This window comes from Pleurodeles waltl, chromosome 4_1 (genome assembly GCF_031143425.1).
Source record: "Pleurodeles waltl isolate 20211129_DDA chromosome 4_1, aPleWal1.hap1.20221129, whole genome shotgun sequence".
NCBI classification, from domain to species: domain Eukaryota; kingdom Metazoa; phylum Chordata; class Amphibia; order Caudata; family Salamandridae; genus Pleurodeles; species Pleurodeles waltl.
Genome location: NC_090442.1, coordinates 113299589 through 113318736, shown reverse-complemented (window position 1 = coordinate 113318736; position 19148 = coordinate 113299589). Strand labels below are relative to the sequence as shown.

Sequence of the window (19148 nt, the reverse complement as noted above, 5' to 3'; positions counted from 1 at the left end):
TTTCTTTACTGGATTCCTCCCCCATAAACCTTATATGGTCAAACCTTGCGGTTCCTAGGGATGTAGGAAGCAGAAGCAGCTGAGAAATATTTGAGTCTAATACTGAAATTAGCCTCTCTAACCAGGCAAATCTTAGAAACTGCTAAGCATTACTGAGACTTTATACCTTAGTTAGGAGCATCCAAATGTAAGAAATTGCTCATAGTTACTCTAGCCTTACCCAAGGCAAGTTCTCTGAATGGTGAATATCTCAGTCAGGTCCACACTGGTATAAGATGAAGGTGGGGCTGAGTATTGCTCAATCTAATTCTCAGTTAATTTTTACCTAGATGTACGATGCACAGGTGGACAAGACTTATCCAGACCAGGGAGGATTCAATGACCCAGACAATTTGAGTGAGTGTCAGTAATTTAGTGAGAGGGTATGATGTGATGGAGTAAGTAGAGTTGAATATTGGGGTAAGTGGAGCAAGCAGGGAATGTGATAGAGAAAGTGGTAGAATGAGTGCAAGTCTGGTGACTAATTGTAGATAAATAAGGAAGCATGCATGACAAATTGTTATTTTATTAATGTATTCAAATTACAAGAGAAAGTATATATTGATTACAATTACTATCAGTCAATCAATCAATGGATCAGGATGTATAAAGCAAAGCAAATCACCTGTAAGGGTCTCAAGGCACTGGAGTAGAAGTAAGGTTCAATAAAGAAGCACATAAAATTTATAAACCTTTGAATAGTATAAGGTAAAGAAATATTTAGAGACTTGAGAAACAACATTTGCATAGCAAGTCTTTTCTTTCTGCTAAAGATGTATCAAAATAAAAACATATTACATTTTTTAATATAGCAGGCATTTAATTTAAAGCTGCATGCATGTGTATGTTTCAAAAACAGATGTATTTCGAAGAGAATCTTGAGTGATTGTCACTTCTTTCTATGATGTGGTTCATGTACATATCAGTGCTCATCACCTCAACAGAGTCTATAAGAAAAAAACCATAGAAATATGGATAATAATGTGAAACATCAAAAATGGGCTCTCATCCCAGTAAACACAGAATTAGAGAGAAAATATGAAACATACAGATATGTTTTGCATGCATTGTAGTCAACCTTAGAACAGGGCGACCCATTTACCTGCAGATACTGACATCCTCACCGTAGGCAGCTGATTAGGGACAAAACGAATGCTCAGTCCATAGGTGCTGCTAAATATATTGAAGTTACTCAATCAATCAATCAAGGATTTGTAAAGCAAGGCAAATGACCTGTGAGGGCCTCATGGCACTGTCGTTGCTGCTTGCTTCGTGGTGAAATGTTCATTTGAACATCTGGGTCTTGAGTCCTTTTCGGAATCACTTGAGTGTTGGTATGGTCCTGAGGTGCAAGGGGAAGTTGTTCCAAACTTTGGCTGCCAGCTGTGAGATGGAACGTCTTCCGCTGTTGCTTCGGCAGATCCGAGGGGTGTCTGTGAGGAAGAGGGACGCAGACCGTAGGTGTCTGGTTGGTGGAAGGTCAGGAATTTGTTGATGTAAGTTGGTCCTATATTGTGCATGGCTGTGTATAAATGGGCCAACATCTTGAACTGGCATCCCTCCTGGATTGGGAGCCAGTGTAGTTTCTTGAGGTGGAGTGCAATGTAGGTATGTCTGGGAAGGTCTAGGATAAGTCTAGCCATTGTGGTTTATATTGTCTGCAATCTCTTTAGGATGCATGCAGGGATTCCTACGTAAAGTATGTGTCCATAGTTTATGCTGCTGGTGATGAGGGCCTGTGTGACAGTGGTTCTGGTGTTAACTTGAATCCACCTGAATATCTTGTGAAGCATGTGAAGGGTGTGGAAGCAAGCAGATGAGACTGTTTCTTAATGAAGAACTTGCTGTCTAAGATGCTGCTGAGGTTGTGGTCTGTCGGGGCAGTGGACGGGCCAAGTTCAGCAGGCCACCATGCGTTTATCCATAAAGAGGTGTTGTTCTCAAAGATGGCGGTCTTATGTCTTGTCTGTGTTGGGTTTCATACACAACACATGTATGCCCTTCATACAGTCAGCAATGTTCATCATACTAATGCAGATGTTAGCTCTGGTGGTGGGGGGGTCTTTTGACAGTGAGATGCTGAGCTGAGAATGTGAGCATAGGAGATGATGTTGAGTTTGCATGATCTGAAAGTGCTGGCTGGGGGGGTCATGTATGTGTTGAAGAGGGTGGGGCTGAAGGATGATCCTTGAGGGATATCACAGATGGTCTTCTTATGTTCCAATGTGAACAGTGGGAGACTGATTCTCTTGGTTTGTCTGGTGAAGTATGAGGCGATCCATTTGAGGTTTCCCCGGATTCAGATGTGGTGGAGTCTGTTGATCAGGATGTGATAGGAAAAATGCTAAATGTGGCTGACAGGTACAGGAGGATGAATGTGCCATTTTTCCCCATTCCAGGAGGGCTCTGATGTCATCAGTGGCTGCAATCAGGGCAGTCTCAGTGCTGTTGTTTGCTCAAAATCTGGACTGAGTTGTCCAGGAGTTTGTTGCATTCCAGGTGTTTGGTGAGGTGTTGGTTGATTGCCTTCTTGAGAACCTTTGTTAATAAGGAGAGCATGGAGACAGGCCAGTAGTTCTTTGGTTCTGCTTGGTGGGTGGATGGTTTCTTCAGGAGAGGTCTCACTTCAGCATGTTTTCAACCTCAGGGAAGGAGGCCGAGTTGATGGAGGTGTTCAGGACATTCTTGAGGTCTACACCGATCATGTTGCTCCCGAAGTTGAAGACGTGGTGAAAGCAGGGGTCCGTGGGTGCAGCCATGCGCATGGTGTTCATGACGGAGATAGTAGCTTGAGCTGTGAGATGGTCCCAGTGGGTGATCCGGCGTTCAGGCATTTGTGTTCGTGGGTGTGAGCAAGCTGATGCTGTCGGTGATTGTGAACTGAGGTTTGACATTTTCATAGATGACAGAGATCTTGTTGTAAAAGAAATCTGCCAGGGTGTCGCCCAGTTCTTGGGAGGGCTGATGCTGCTGCTGACAGCTGTGGGGTTTGAGAACTCCTTCACTATAGCAAAGAGTTCCTTGCTGCAGTTTGTGCTAGCTTCTATGAGGTCAGCCAGGGTAATCTTCTTTGTTTCGGTGGTACTGGTTGAGTGCTGTCCTGAAGGTAGCATGGTCTGCCGTCTCTTTGCTTCCTTTCTAGTTGCCAGGAGTTGTATTTAGTGGATTTCAACTCTGAGGTGAACCAGCTGGCTCTTCTGACAAACTCTTTGGATTTGACTGGCTTGGCGGGGGTGATTGTGTTAGTACATTCAGTGATCAATTGGGAGAAGCTCTTCGGAGCCTGTTGTAGAATGGATGATGTGTCTGGGAGGTAGGACTAAAAGCCTTGTTCCACTGGTCTTTTGGTAACTTTTTCCAGTTTCTGCGTGTGGAGCTGGGGAGTAGGATGCCAGTGTTTGTAGGTCCTGAGATGGTGAATTGGAAGCTGTAATGGTCAGTCGATGTGAGCTGAGAGACCTGGTTTTACTGGACTGTGTCCCTCAATGTGAAGATGGGGTCAAGTGTGAGTCCTGCAATATGGGTAGGGTCGATGACAAGTTGCTTGAGGCTGATGTTGCTCATGCTTTCCAGTAGGTCATTTGTGTTAGTGTCGCTGGGGACATCGAGTTGGTAGTTAAGATCTCCTAGGAAGTTGAATTCTCTGAGTTGATACGATCGAGGCAAAGAGGTGGGGAATGACATTGCAGAAGCTGGGGTGTGGTCCTGGTGTTCTGTAGGTGAGTTTGCCTTTATGTTGATTTTTCTCTCTGTGTGGAGTTGGAATTTGAGATGCTCCATTATCTGTGTTGATTTGTCTGGAGAGGTCATGAAGCAGGGTGTGTCCTTGTAGATGATGGCAATTGCACCTCTGTGTTTGTTGGTTTGGTCCCAGTGAGCTATCTTGTAGCCCCTGGGGTGGCAATGGTGATGTCCAGCGTGGAGGCAGAGCTCAGCCATTTCTCTGTGAGGAAGATATCATCCAGGAAGAGGGATGAGATGGTGCCCCAGATTTTGGTGGCGTGTTTGCTTAGTGATCATGCATTGAGTAGGATGGACTGGAGTTGTACTGTGACAGTCTTAGTCTGTAAGGTGGAAGCAGATGTATTTGCAGTGTCTCTGGCATTGTTGGTTGCTCCGGTGTTGTAGGAGAAGACACAGCAATGACAGATGAAAGATCCTACCATAGATCGTGGAGATGCAATGAAGCATTTGCTGTTGCAGTATCTGGGCCCAGGTCTAGGAGATCTGCGGTGGCGTATCGGTGGTTGGAAAGAGGGCCAGAGTTTCTGGTACTGGGTGTGGTCCAGGCACGGACGGGCACAGAAGGGCTTGCCTCTGGCACGCCTTCGGCATGCCAGCGGTGTGGTTGCACTGCGACCTCTATTAAGTAGGTCCTGGGAGATGGGATGGTAGTTAAGAGGTGGTGGGCAGGGCTAATGAGTGACAGGCGGGAGAAACAGCGGGAAGCTTGCAGGCAAACAAGGGTAAAAAACAGAAATTAAGCAAAGGACCAACTATCCATATAAACAGAAAAGATAACTAACAAGTACCAAAATTTACATGAGCAGAATACCGGCAGCTACGATCAGTGGAAACAAGGGATACGAGAGGGGCAGATATGAGGACCTGCTCAATGGGGTCACACTGCAACCTCCATAACCTAGGTCCCGGGAGGTGGAAGGGTGAATGGGAGGCGGTGAGGGGGTTGGCAGGAGGCAGGAAGCATGAAGGAGAAACAGCAAGAAGCGTGTGGGCAAAACAAAGAACAAAACAGAAACTAAGCAAGGAACCAATATCCAAATAAAATAGAAAGTAAAGATAACTAACAAATACCAAAATGTACACAAGCAGAATACTGTAAGTGACAGTCAGTGGCAACCAGGTGCAGCAAGGGGAGCAGATACAAGGACTATGAACATTTGTGGTGAGTATTCCATTAAAAAAGATGATTTATTGTTTATTTTAGTTATTCAAATTTAGTTTAGATTTTCTTTTTTCATTTTTGTTTCTTCAATTATGCAGGTAAAATCATATTTGTTAGGACTGTAAATATACTTTTTTCGTGCTGTAAGCACACATCAAGTCTGCTTGCTATTGTGAAAGATGTCTTAGTTTAAATTAAACATATCAAAAACAGTCTGAAAAAAGTATACTGTCATGCCCTGTAACACTGGACTTTATTGATAGGCTATTGTACAGCAAGAGTTATGGCATGCAGAAAAAGAATCAAAGAATCCGTGAGTACAACAAGCAGGTGCCACGCTGTGTGAAATGTGTCAGCTCAGTGATTCTACAACTAAATATATCATTAAGCTACATAAAGTGATTTCCTTCACACAGTGTCAAAAATCCACTTATGCTGATATAACCATGTTAGACAATTGTCTTTAATATAATATTTCATGATAAGTGTGGGACTGTCAACAATGATTTTATAGAAGAAATATCAGACCTCATCACATCTGCCTCTATACAACACTCGCTCTGCACCTTCCTTGGAGATTTCAATGTGCCTGGCTCCTACAGCACCAAAACCATTGAAATTGCCCTTCAGTGTTTATTCAACCTATTAGAGACAAAACACCACAACTGACTCCTAAGGCAACACACTAGACCTCATCCTCTCTGTATAATCCAACACCCACTGCCAGTTCCCCATACTCCTGGACTGTAGTGATCATCTTGGTGTCCCCTTGCCTGAGTCACCCAAAGCCACATCCTATAAAGATAATGGACTTCTGTCCTCCATCATCAATTCACTGCAGGGAGAATATGTTACTCCATATCATATTGTCAGTCCCTTGATAACTCAGCAAACCTTCCCAGACAGCCTCAAGACCAGACAGGTCCTACTCCTGCTGAAAAAGCCCACTCTTGATCCAGCCAACTTAGCTAGCTTAAGTCAAATATCCCTCCTCCTATGTGTTAAAAAATCTTTGAGAAGGCAGTTGCCACCCAGCTACAGAAGCATATCAACAAAAATAACCTACTTCAAGACTACCAATCGGGTCTCAGACCATATTGTAGCATTACAGCAGCCATGCTCCAGGTAGTCACCAACGCCTCTTCCCCTGAGACAAACAAACAGTGGTGGCTGGTGACTGAAAGCAGTGGTGGGGTACAAATACAAGACGGAATTGCACCTTGTGAGTGAGCCTCACTACCCACGTATTTCCATTCACCTACTCGCCCACTGCCTTTGGTCACCTACCCATTTACTCATCCAAATTGTCATCCACTGCCATTCACAAAACTCTTATACACAGACACCCACATTTTCTCAGCCACTCAGCCAAGCCCTGCAAACACTTATTCAAACAAACACACATTGCCTCACCCATCCAGTATCCAGCAGTTTCAGTGATAAAAGCTACACGTTTATTTGAGCTGCAGATTACATGTTTAATATGACATATCACGTCATTGGTCTGCAGAAGAAATAAAACAAGCATAACTAGCCATGATAAATTACTGGAACCATTACTGCCTTTGAGAGACGAAATCACCTACAGAGGCATTGAAGGGAGAGGAGAGGAGGCTGAGAGAACAGATTTTTTTCTTATTGTCTGTAAAAAAGATAGATCTCCAACTTACTTGTGTGCAGGGTTGTCTTTGGCATATTTATGACCTGAGGTCTTCAGGTCACACTCCTGTCTCCCAGAGAGCCCTGGATGGAGTTATTTATTGTAGTTATGCCATTTCTCTGCCACAGACTGCTTGTAATGCAAGAAAAGGGGATTTTCTTTGTGCAATGCCACATTCTTTTAATAAAATGTGACCTCCGGTACGTAGACCCTTCTGATCACACCCCACCATTTGAGTAAATAGGAAAGGGTGGATAATAATATCGGAGTGGCATGAAGTTTTCAGAAACCTGGGCTGAACAAAAAACGCTCCAGGCTGTTTACTATCAGGGCTTCTGGTGGAGGAGGAGGTAAGCCAGGGACATCACTGCATTCTGAGAAAACGTAAGGTCTTTGTGTGGGCAAGCCCTGCCAGCCCTACTGTGCAGCTTTCAGCCACATACTCACGCAGGCGCAGTGGGGCTTTTGAAAGTGCACAACTTTCACTCTGAAAATGTTGCGCAGAAAATGTTTTACTTTCATCATGTAATTAAATATATGCTTCACTAGAGAGGCCAGAAAAGGCTAGGGGCACAGCCCCTTAGCCCTTGAACACCAGCCGCCCCTGCCAACAAATGACTCTTGTCTCGTTGTCCTGCTCAGATTTCTACATATTTTAACACTGTCACCATCATCCATTGATCCACACCCTGAAACATTCAATACCTGTAACAGCAGGATCATGTTTATATCATATCACATTGACTGACAGCTAACTATTTAGATAGGAGCTGCCAGATATCAGACTCTCCCCATATCCTGCAGAGTCCCTCAAGGCTCTATCCTGTCATATTTCCAACCTGCATTGGGAACCCTTGAAAGCCATCCTTCCAGTCATCAACACAAATTTCCTCCAATATACTGACAGCAACAAACTCTATATTAAAATCTCCTCAACTAATCAAGATAAAGGTTCAAAGTCATCTTCACACCCTAACTGACAGAACAGGCCAAATCCCTTGAAGTCACCCTTGACCCACAACTCTCACTCAAATAACAAATTTTCAAGAATTCCAAACCAGTCTGGTCGCAGCTCACTCTCTTAACAAAAAGTGAAACCTTTTTCCCTGGTCTTTATACTTCAGATTGACTGTTGAAGCCCTTGTCCTCTCTCACCTAAATGGCGGAAACACAACACAGACCGCCTCTGCATGCCTCATACTGGACATCCCCGCCACTGCCACATCACAGCCCACCTGAGAGACCTGCATTGGCTCCCCGTCAACAAAAGAATCACCTTCAAACTCCTCACCCACGCTCACAAGACACTGCACAACACCGGACCACAATACCTCAACAGATGGCTCTCCTTCTACACCCGACCTGACAGCTTCTCTCCGCCGACCTTGCCCTCACCACCATCCCACGCATCCGCAGAACAACCACCAGTGACAGATCATTCTCGCACCTCGCCGCCAAGACGTGGAACACTGTTCCCACCCACCTGCGTCAGACCAAAGACCTCCTTTCCTTCAATCAATCAATCAATCACATTATTTATAAAGCGCGCTATGTACCCGTCAGGGTTTCGAGGCGCTGGGGGGGTGGGTGCGCTGCTGTTAGCGGTCAAAGAGCCAGGTTTTGAGGAGTCTCCTGAATGCGAGGAGGTCCTGGGTCTGGCGTAGAGATGTGGGGAGGGAGTTCCAGGTCTTGGCGGCGAGGAAGGAGAAGGATCTGCCGCCGGAGGTCTTGCGCTGGATTCGGGGGACGACGGCGAGGGCGAGGTTGGCGGATCGGAGTTGACGTGTGGGAGCGTAGAAGTTTAGTCTGGAGTTGAGGTAGGAAGGTCCGGTGTTGTGAAGCGCCTTGTGAGCGTGGGTGAGGAGTTTAAAGGTGATCCTCTTGTCCACCGGGAGCCAGTGGAGTTCCTTCAGGTGAGGGGAGATGTGACATCGGCGGGGTATGTCGAGGATCAGTCGGGCGGAAGCATTTTGGATGCGCTGGAGACGTTTGATGTCTTTGGTTGGGATGCCTGTGTAGAGTGCGTTGCCGTAGTCAAGTCTGCTGCTGACGAGGGCCTGGGTCACCGTCTTTCTGGTTTCTGTTGGAATCCACTTGAAGATTCTGCTGAGCATTCGAAGGGTGTTGAAACAAGAGGAGGAGACGGCGCTGACCTGTTTGGACATGGTGAGGGCGGGGTCCAGGATGAAACCGAGGTTTCTTGCGTGGCTGGCAGGGGTGGGTGGGGGTCCGAGGTCGGAGGGCCACCATGAGTCGTTCCAGGCCGAGGGAGTGCGTCCGAGGATGAGGACTTCCGTCTTGTCGGAGTTGAGTTTCAGGCGACTGTTGTTCATCCATTCGGCGATGGATTTTAGTCCCTCGTGGAGGTTTGTTTTGGCGGTGAGTGGGTCTTTGGTCAGGGAGAGGACGAGCTGGGTGTCGTCGGCGTAGGAGATGATGCTGAGGTGATGTTGGCGGGCCAGTTTAGCGAGGGGGGCCATGTAGACGTTGAACAACGTAGGGCTGAGGGAGGATCCTTGGGGGACGCCGCAGATGAGGTTGGAGGCTTTGGAGCGAAAAGGGTAGAGTCGGACTCTCTGGGTTCTGTCGGAGAGGAAGGATGAGATCCAGTGGAGGGCTTTATCTTGGATGCCGGCTTCCTGGAGGCGGGTCAGTAGGGTGCGGTGGCAGACTGTGTCAAAAGCGGCTGATAGGTCGAGGAGGATGAGGGCTGAGGTTTCGCTGTTGTCCATTTGATGTCTGATGTCATCTGTGGCGGCGAGGAGAGCAGTCTCGGTGCTGTGGTTTCGTCTGAATCCGGATTGTGAGGGGTCCAGGATGGAGTTGTCTTCGAGGAAGTGGGTGAGCTGTGTGTTGACGATCTTCTCGATGACTTTAGCTGGAAAAGGGAGGAGAGAGATCGGTCGGACGTTTTTGAGATCGTTGGGGTCGGCCTTGGGTTTCTTGAGGAGGGGTTGGATTTCTGCGTGTTTCCAGCTGTCCGGGAAGGTGGCGGAAGTGAAGGAGAGGTTGATGATCTTGCGGAGTTTGGGGGTGATGGTGGCGTTGGCTGAGTTGAATACATGATGAGGGCATGGGTCCGTAGGGGAGCCTGAGTGGATGGTGTTCATGGTTGTTATGGTTTCTGCATCGTCCACGTGGGTCCAGGCGGTGAGGCGACAGGCGTGGGTGGAGACGTCGGGGGTGGGGTCTGGCGGTGGACCGGTGTTGAAGCTGTCGTGGATGGTAGCGATTTTCTGGTGGAAGAAGGTGGAGAGGTCGTCGCAGAGTTTCTGGGAGGGCGGGATGTCGTTGGAGTTGGCTTTTGGATTTGAGAGCTCCTTCAGGAGACATCTCAAGACTTGGCTGTTCGAGCACTAGCAGCCCCCCTCCTCAGCGCCTTGAGACCCTCACAGATGAGTAGTGCGCTTTACAAATTCCCTGATTGATTGATTGACTGATTGAACACTTTGCCAGAAACTACCTGCGCTCACCTGAAAGGCATCCTTCACACTGCTTGCTCATTGAGCGGCTAACAAAACCCAGCCACATCACCCCTGCATAAAATAATCTACAATGGCTCCCTCTTGAAGACTGAACCATCATTAAGACCAGCTACAGCACTTAAAAGGCTGTCTACATCAGGACTCTGTCTATCCATCTAACAAGCTAAAAAAATCTGGAGGTCAATACCAGAGCATGATGTTCCTTCACGGTTTTCATGCCCTATAGAGCTGCAAAGGCTTGCCCATGTCATTGTTTTTTAAAAGCATAAGGCTAAATATACCCAGGGTGAATATATTGTTCACTTTTAAATTATAAAATTCATTTTATAATAACAAGGCATGTAAGTCTTAACACTGTATGTCTGACATTTCTAAATTCTGTAAATTATGGTACTCAATTCATCCACCTCAGAAGGATGGAACACTGCTGGGGGTTATTTAGTAATGTTTTACACCAATGCATCTATAGCGCAAAGCGACACAACACATTGCGTTGATTTACTTATCATTGAAAAGGCTCATTGTCTTCCTGGAAGCTGAGCGTGAACAATAAATTTAAAATGCTTTGTAAATATTAGATGCCCTTTTGTCTTGTGGAATTCATCTATGAATCTGTTCAACCACCTTTGCTGTTCAGGCTCTCAAGGGCTCTAACTTCCTAAGACATTTTAAAATGTGAACATTGCTATGGTTGTGGCTGCTCCCAGTCCAAGGTTTTGCGCAGTCACATAAATTAGGACGGTCCGTCTTGACCAGTTTCCTGACCCTCATTCCATGAAACCAGTCAGTGGCGTAGAGGTGCTAGGCAAAATGCTAACATGTGGTGTGCTGCTGTGGGACCTCTAGAAACTACCTTAGGTAGGGCAACCTTCTGCAGAAGGGACTTGTGTCTGCTTTGTTGGACCTCTAGTAGTGGCCTAGGGTTCTGCAGTTTACTAACTTAGGGACTTATATCTGATTCTAAGGACCTCTTCTCTAGCCTAAGGTACTGCAGCCTGCATTATGAAAATTCTAACTGCAGCTTTTCAAGGACATGTGAATGCCACGTATGGAGGAGGACTTCCTTGCCCTTCCTGTTAATTCAAATCTCAAGTCTTTTATAGATGCAGAGTATGAAAACAGTACTTAGTGGGGTAGTGTGAAACATGAAAAAGCAATGCCAAAGCCAACAGTTCTAGCTATTATTTTCACTTGCAAGCTAAACCTACTGACCTTGTCAGTGCTTGTTTAAAAAAAGTAAGACATACTGCCATAGCCAACAGTTGTTTCCATTTAAGTTCTTTCTAAGCAACAATCCTTATTGCATCACTCTATGTCTTGGTTGCTTTGCACCGTGAATTTTTGCATTATGATCTTGGCTTTTAATATCCAATTAAAAAAAACAAAATAGGACAAAACAAAGGATAACCTCTGAGGCCTTTGACTAAGCCAAGAAATGAAGACCAGATTTAGATTTTGGTGGATGGAATACTCTGTCACAAATATAACATATCCTGTCCTCGTTGTTACAAGTCCATTATATCCAAAGGCACTTTAATGCAGCAGATAGGATATCCATTTAGTTTGTGATGGAGTATCCAATCCATGCAACTCTAAACCAGGCACTAGGATTTGAAGAAGAAGTATATGAATAACTGTGGCGGGCTCACACAAACTGAGGGTGTTTTAGAATATGCTTCCTTCTCCACCAACAATTGATAGAGCCGCACACAAACTGACGTAACAAGCTTATCAGTGGTGCTCCTAATGATTACAGAATACAAACCTTTCTGGTGTATACAATAACCCCATTAACCCTCACATGAGATTAAAAAATAAACCCTAAAGGAAACAGTCATCACAATACATGATTTGTGCGTAGTTTGAATTGCACTGTAAAAACATGATAAATAAAGGGACCACTATCGCAATGAAGAATGTTTCAGTGTAATGAAATTCTATGCATTATAAGATTTTGCATTTTATGTGAGAAAGTTTTAGAAAATAGGGACGCCTTACCGACTGCCCAGATAATATTTGCAGGGAAAAGGGTATGCATAACGAGTCAGAGGGTAATCATTCCAGGTCACATGTCCTATTAGAAGGGAAAAATATGATATTGATTTGGCAACCAAAAGCATGAAAAGTTATTTATTGATATTTACATTCATTTATAAAAAGTTTATGCTCAAGCTACATGTTTGTTTCTACAAACATATTCATTTTAAATATTTTCACCTTTGCCTGTGTCATTTCTAAATTAATTTGTTTGTTTTCTATCACCAAGGGCCCGATGTACAAACAATTCTGCAGTTTCAAAAGGCGGATTTCACCAATTGCGACCGCAAAATGGACTTGTACAATGTACCATCCCTATTTTTGCATCAGTATCCTGTTACCCACTCTCAAAATAGGGATTGCGACTCGCAATTAAGAACAGAGATTCCAAGGGCATCCCTTCCTAATTGTAACCACAGGCCCATGTAAGATCATTTTGAGACCATAAGTCCATTCCCAAACCAATCGCAGATAACACCAATGTCAAATTGATGCTAACCCTTTTGCATTTGGGAATGGGCCTCCAGGGGACCTCTTCCCCTTTGTGAATGGTAGCGAAAATGTTTTTTCAGAGCAGGCAGTGGTCCTAAAGGAAAATGGGATGCATTTAAAAAAAAAAAAAATGAAACATTTCAGTTTCATTTTTTCAGAGTAGGCAGTGGTCCGTGGGACTGCCTGCTCTGAAAAAATATTTTTGCATCCATTCACAAAGGGGAAGGAGCCCCTTGGTGACCTCTTCCCGTTTACGAATGGGTTACTTCCAGTTTGAAATTGATAGTAACTGTGATTGTTCTGCAACCGCAATTGCGGTCACAAAACAATCATACATCCACCTGAGATTTGCTATTTGGAAGAGATGCCCTGGGCACGCCCCTTCCAAATAGCAACTAGCAAATTTATTTTGATATTCAGTAAATAGATTACTGAATCGCAAAATATGGTTTGTACATAAGAAAATGCTTTTTTCTTGTTGCAGTTTGCAACAAGAAAAAAGCTACGTATATCTGGCCCGCAACTCTTTTTCACTGCCATTGCAATGGCAGTCATTTTTAGGAAATCTATGTTTCGCAACCCCTGAATCAAAATGATTAAGGGCCACGTGTACAAAGAATTTTTGTAGTTGCAAACGGGCTAATTCTGCAAATCGGCTCGTTCTCACCTAGAAAAATGCTTTTTGGGATGTACAAAACCCAAACTGCGATTCAGTAACTTTTTACCGAATCGCAATTTGGGTTTTGCGATTCAGTTTTAGAAAGGGGCGTGTCCAGGGCATCCCTTCCTAATATCGAACCTAAATGGTATGTATGATTGTTTTGTGACCGTGAATGCGGTCGCAAAACAATCACAGTTTGCACCAGTTTGCACCAATTTCAAATCAGTGTTAACCCTTCCCTTTGTGTATGTATGCGAAAAAGTTTTAACCCCTTCTGTGCCCAGGACGTAATGGTTACGTCCTGAGGCACAGTGCTGCTGTGCCCAGGACGTAACCATTACGTCCTGTGCACAGAGCCCAGAGGGAGCGCTCTCGCTCCCTCTGTGGGGTTCCCCCCCACCCCCCAAGTCAGGGATGGAAGGGGAAGCCCTTCCCCTCCCACCCCCGACCCCCCCCAACCCCCCCTGTGACGTCAGCGCGCGAGCGCGCGCTGATTAGTCACAGGGTCTCCCCCATCGCGCTGGAAGCAGAGCTTCCAGCGCGATTGAAAAAGAAATGCTTTTGCATTTCTTTTTCAATCCCATGGGGGAGGCCCCGAGAGGCTTCAAAGGGAAGGAAATGTATTTCCTTCCCTTTGAAGTCTCTCACAGGTTTCAAAAGCCGGATTGCTTGCAATCCGGCTTTTGAAACCCCACTAGACACCAGGGATTTTTTTTTTTTTCCTTGAAATTGGCAAAAGGGAGCGACCCCTTGGGCAAGGGTCGCTCCCAGGGGGCATTTTTTTAGGAAGGCCTTTTCTGCCCCCCCTGGGGGCAGATTGGCCTATTATTAGGCCGATCTGCCCCCAGGGGGGGCAGAAACCTCTAGGCACCAGGGACCTTTTTTTTTTTCTTTTTTTTTTGTGATGATTTCTTTTTTTTTAGGTGGGGAGCGATCCCTTAGGCAAGGGTCGCTCCCCTACGGGGCAATATATATTTAGGCCATTTCTGCCCCCCTTGGGGGCAGATTGGCCTATTTTGATAAGGCCAATCTGCCCCCAAGGGGGGCAGAAACCATTAGACACCAGGGAGTTTGTTTTTGCGCGCGTATGTCACGCAACAAAGCGACCCCTTTGGCAAGGGTCGCTCCCAGGGGGGGCAATTTTTTGGGAAGGCCTTTTCTGCCCCCCCTGGGGACAGATCGGCCTATTATTAGGCCGATCTGCCCCCAGGGGGGGCAGAAACCTCTCGGCACCAGGGATCTTTTTTTTTTTTTTTTTTTTTTTTGTTATGTTTTCTTTTTTTTTTAGGTGGGGAGCGACCCCTTAGGCAAGGGTCGCTCCCCTAGGGGGCAAATTATATTTAGGCCATTTCTGCCCCCCTTGGGGGCAGATTGGCCTATTTTGATGAGGCCAATCTGCCCCCAAGGGGGGCAGAAACCATTAGACACCAGGGAGTTTTTTTTTTTTGCGTGAATTTCACGCAAGGGGAGCGACCCCTTAGGCAAGGGTCGCTCCCTGGGGGGGGTGGGGGGGGATTATTTTAGGCCATTTCTGCCCCCCTGGGGGGGGTAGATCAGCCTATTTTGATTCGGCTGATCTGCCCCCAAGGGGGGCAGAAACCACTAGGCACCAGGGATTTTTTTGTTTTTCTGTTTTACAGATGGGGAGCGACCCCCTTGGACAAGGGTCGCTCCCGTGGAGGGGCAAAATGTATTTAGGCCATTTCTGCCCGCTTTGGGGGCAGATCGGCCGATTTTAGGTCAATCTGCCCCCAAGGGGGGCAGAAACCACTAGGCACCAGGGATCTTTTTTTTGCGCCGTCACACAAGGGGAGCGACTTTGTAGTCAAGGGTCGCTCCCCGGGGGGGGGTAGGGGTGGGGGGGGCAAAATTATTTTAGGCCATCTCTGCCCCCCCTGGGGGCAGATCGGCCTATTGGTATTAGGCCGGTCTACCCCCAGGGGGGGCAGAAACCTCTAGGCGCCAGGGCAAATTTTTTTTTTGTGTTTTTTTTATTGGTTTGGTGTTTTTTTTAGAGAAGGGGAGCGACCCATCAGGCAAGGGTCGCTCCCCTGTGGGGCAAATTGTGTTTAGCCCATTTCTGCCCCCCTTGGGGGCAGATTGGTCGATTTTAGGTCAATCTGCCCCAAGGGGGCAGAAACCACTAGGCACCGGGGATTTGTTTTTTGGCGCCAATGTCACGCAGGGGGAGCGACCCCGTAGGCAATGGTCGCTCCGGGGGGGGGGGGGGGGGGGGGGGGGGTTCAGGGGGCAAATTTATTTTAGGCCATTCCTGCCCCCCCTGGGGGCAGATCGGCCTATTATTAGGCCGATCTGCCCCCAGGGGAGGCAGAAACCTCTTTTTGCCAGGGCAAATTTTTTTTCTGTGTTTTTTTTTTGTTTGTTTTTTTTTTTTTTAGAGATGGGGAGCGACCCATCAGGCAAGGGTCGCTCCCCTGGGGGGCAAATTGTGTTTAGACCATTTCTGCGCCCCTTGGGGGCAGATTGGTAGATTTTAGGTCAATCTGCCCCAAGGGGGCAGAAACCACTAGGCACCGGGGATTTGTTTTTTGGCGCCAATGTCACGCAGGAGGAGCGACCCCATAGGCAAGGGTCGCTCCGGGGGCGGGGGGTGGATGTTCGGGGGGCAAATTTATTTTAGGCCATTTCTGCCCCCCCTGGGGGCAGATCGGCCTATTATTAGGCCGATCTGCCACCAGGGGGGGGCAGAAACCTCTAGGCGCCAGGGCAAATTTTTTTTGTGTGTTTTTTTTTTTTGTATGTTTGTTTTTTTAGAGATGGGGAGCGACCCATCAGGCAAGGGTCGCTCCCCTGGGGGGCAAACTGTGTTTAGACCATTTCTGCCCCCCTTGGGGGCAGATTGGTCGATTTTAGGTCAATCTGCCCCCAAGGGGGCAGAAACCACTAGGCACCGGGAATTTGTTTTTTGGCGCCAATGTCACGCAGGGGTAGCGTCCCCGTAGGCAAGGGTCGCACCTGGGCAGGGGGGGTTTGGGGGGGTGGGGGGTCAAATTTATTTTAGGGCATTTCCCCCCCCCCCCCCCCCCCCCCCCCCCCCCCCCCAGGGCCGGCTGAGCTAGAGGCCAAAATCCACAGGTAGGCACTTTGCAAAAAACACCTCTGTTTTCTGTGAAAAAATATGTTGTGTTTTGGGCCATTTCCTTTTGTGGGCGCTAGGCCTACCCACACAAGTGAGGTACCATTTTTATGGAGAGACTTAGGGGAACGCTGGGTGGAAGGAAATTTGTGGCTCCTCTCAGATTCCAGAACTTTCTGTCACCGAAATGAGAGGAAAAAGTGTTTTTTAGCCAGATTTTGATGTTTGCAAAGAATTCTGGGTAACAGAACCTGGTCAGAGCCCCGCAAATCACCCCATCTTGGATTCCCCTAGGTCTCTAGTTTTCAAAAATGCGCTGGTTTGCTAGGTTTCCCCAGGTGCCGGCTGAGCTAGAGGCCAAAATCCACACGTAGGCACTGTTTTCTATGAAAAAATTTGATGTGTCCACGTTGTGTTTTGGGCCATTTCCTGTCGCGAGCGCTAGGCCTACCCACACAAGTGAGGTATCATTTTTATCGGGAGACGTGGGGGAACGCTGGGTGGAAGGAAATTTGTGGCTCCTCTCAGATTGTAGAACTTTCTGCCACAGAAATGTGAGGAACATGTGTTTTTTTAGCCAAATTTTGAGGTTTGCAAAGGATTCTGGGTAACAGAACCTGGTCTGAGCCACACAAGTCACCCCATCTTGGATTCCCCTAGGTCTCTAGTTTTCAGAAATGCACAGGTTTGGTAGGTTTCCCTAGGTGGCGGCTGAGCTACAGGCCAAAATCTACAGGTAGGCACTTTGCTAAAAACAGGTCTGTTTTCTGTGATGTGTCCACGTTGCGCTTTGGGGTGTTTCCTGTTGCGGGCGCTAGGCCTACCCACACAAGTGAGGTATCATTTTTATCGGGAGATGTGGGGGAACGCTGGGCGGAAGGAAATTTGTAGCTCCTCTCAGATTCCAGAACTTTCTGCCACAAAAATGTGAGGGACATGTGTTTTTTTAGCCAAATTTTGAGGTTTGCAAAGGATTCTGGGTAACAGAACCTGGTCCGAGCTCCGCAAGTCACCCCTCCTTGGATTCCCCTATGTCTCTAGTTTTCAGAAATGCACAGGTTTGGGAGGTTTCCCTAGGTGCCGGCTGAGCTAGAGGCCAAAATCTACAGGTAGGCACTTCGCAAAAAACACCTCTGTTTTTTTCCAAAATTTAGGATGTGTCCACGTTGCGCTTTGGGGTGTTTCCTGTCGCCGGCGCTAGGCCTACCCACGCAAGTGAGGTATCATTTTTATCGGGAGACTTGGGGGAACGCTGGGTGGAAGGAAATATGTAGCTCCTCTCAGATTCCAGAACTTTCTGCCACAGAAATGTGAGGGACATGTGTTTTTTTAGCCAAATTTTGAGGTTTGCAAAGGATTCTGGGTAACAGAACCTGGTCCGAGCCCCGCAAGTCACCCCTCCTTGGATTCCCCTAGGTCTCTAGTTTTCAGAAATGCACAGGTTTGGTAGGTTTCCCTAGGTGCCGGCTGAGCTAGAGGCCAAAACCTACAGGTAGGCACTTCGCAAAAAACACCTCTGTTTTTTTCCAAAATTTAGGATGTTTCCACGTTGCGCTTTGGGGTGTTTCCTGTCGCCGGCGCTAGGCCTACCCACGCAAGTGAGGTGTCATTTTTATCGGGAGACTTGGGGGAACGCTGGGTGGAAGGAAATTTGTAGCTCCTCTCAGATTCCAGAACTTTCTGCCACAGAAATGTGAGGGACATGTGTTTTTTTAGCCAAATTTTGAGGTTTGCAAAGGATTCTGGGTAACAGAACCTGGTCCGAGCCCCGCAAGTCACCCCTCCTTGGATTCCCCTAGGTCTCTAGTTTTCAGAAATGCACAGGTATGGTAGGTTTCCCTAGGTGCCGGCTGAGCTAGAGGCCAAAATCTACAGGTAGGCACTTCGCAAAAAACACCTCTGTTTTTTCCCAAAATTTAGGATGTGTCCACGTTGCACTTTGGGGTGTTTCCTGTCTCCGGCGCTAGGCCTACCCACGCAAGTGAGGTATCATTTTTATCGGGAGACTTGGGGGAACGCTGGGTGGAAGGAAATTTATAGCTCCTCTCAGATTCCAGAACTTTCTGCCACAGAAATGTGAGGGACATGTGTTTTTTTAGCCAAATTTTGAGGTTTGCAAAGGATTCTGGGTAACAGAACCTGGTCCGAGCCCCGCAAGTCACCCCTCCTTGGATTCCCCTAGGTCTCTAGTTTTCAGAAATGCACAGGTTTGGTAGGTTTCCCTAGGTGCCGGCTGAGCTAGAGGCCAAAATCTACAGGTAGGCACTTCGCAAAAAACACCTCTGTTTTTTTCCAAAATTTAGGATGTGTCCACGTTGCGCTTTGGGGTGTTTCCTGTCTCCGGCGCTAGGCCTACCCACGCAAGTGAGGTATCATTTTTATCGGGAGACTTGGGGGAACGCTGGGTGGAAGGAAATTTGTAGCTCCTCTCAGATTCCAGAACTTTCTGCCACAGAAATGTGAGGGACATGTGTTTTTTTAGCCAAATTTTGAGGTTTGCAAAGGATTCTGGGTAACAGAACCTGGTCCGAGCCCCGCAAGTCACCCCTCCTTGGATTCCCCTAGGTCTCTAGTTTTCAGAAATGCACAGGTTTGGTAGGTTTCCCTAGGTGCCGGCTGAGCTAGAGGCCAAAATCTACAGGTAGGCACTTCGCAAAAAAAATTTAGGATGTGTCCACGTTGCGCTTTGGGGTGATTCCTGTCGCCGGCGCTAGGCCTACCCACGCAAGTGAGGTATCATTTTTATCGGGAGACTTGGGGGAACGCTGGGT

At 47.0% G+C, this 19148-nt stretch overlaps 1 protein-coding gene across 1 annotated transcript in view; it reads right to left on the bottom strand.

Annotated features, from left to right (window-relative positions):
* Positions 1 to 586: 586 nt before the first annotated feature.
* Positions 587 to 19148, bottom strand: part of LOC138288467 (C-type lectin galactose-binding isoform-like) — a 112376-nt gene continuing 93814 nt past the window's right edge. Inside the window, exons 5-6 of the mRNA XM_069230022.1 lie at positions 12089 to 12164; positions 587 to 986 (exon numbers count right to left, since the gene is read on the bottom strand). Of these exons, the coding sequence (XP_069086123.1) occupies positions 977 to 986; positions 12089 to 12164 (86 nt within the window). The 3' untranslated portion in view covers positions 587 to 976. The remainder of the gene's footprint in view (positions 987 to 12088; positions 12165 to 19148) is intronic.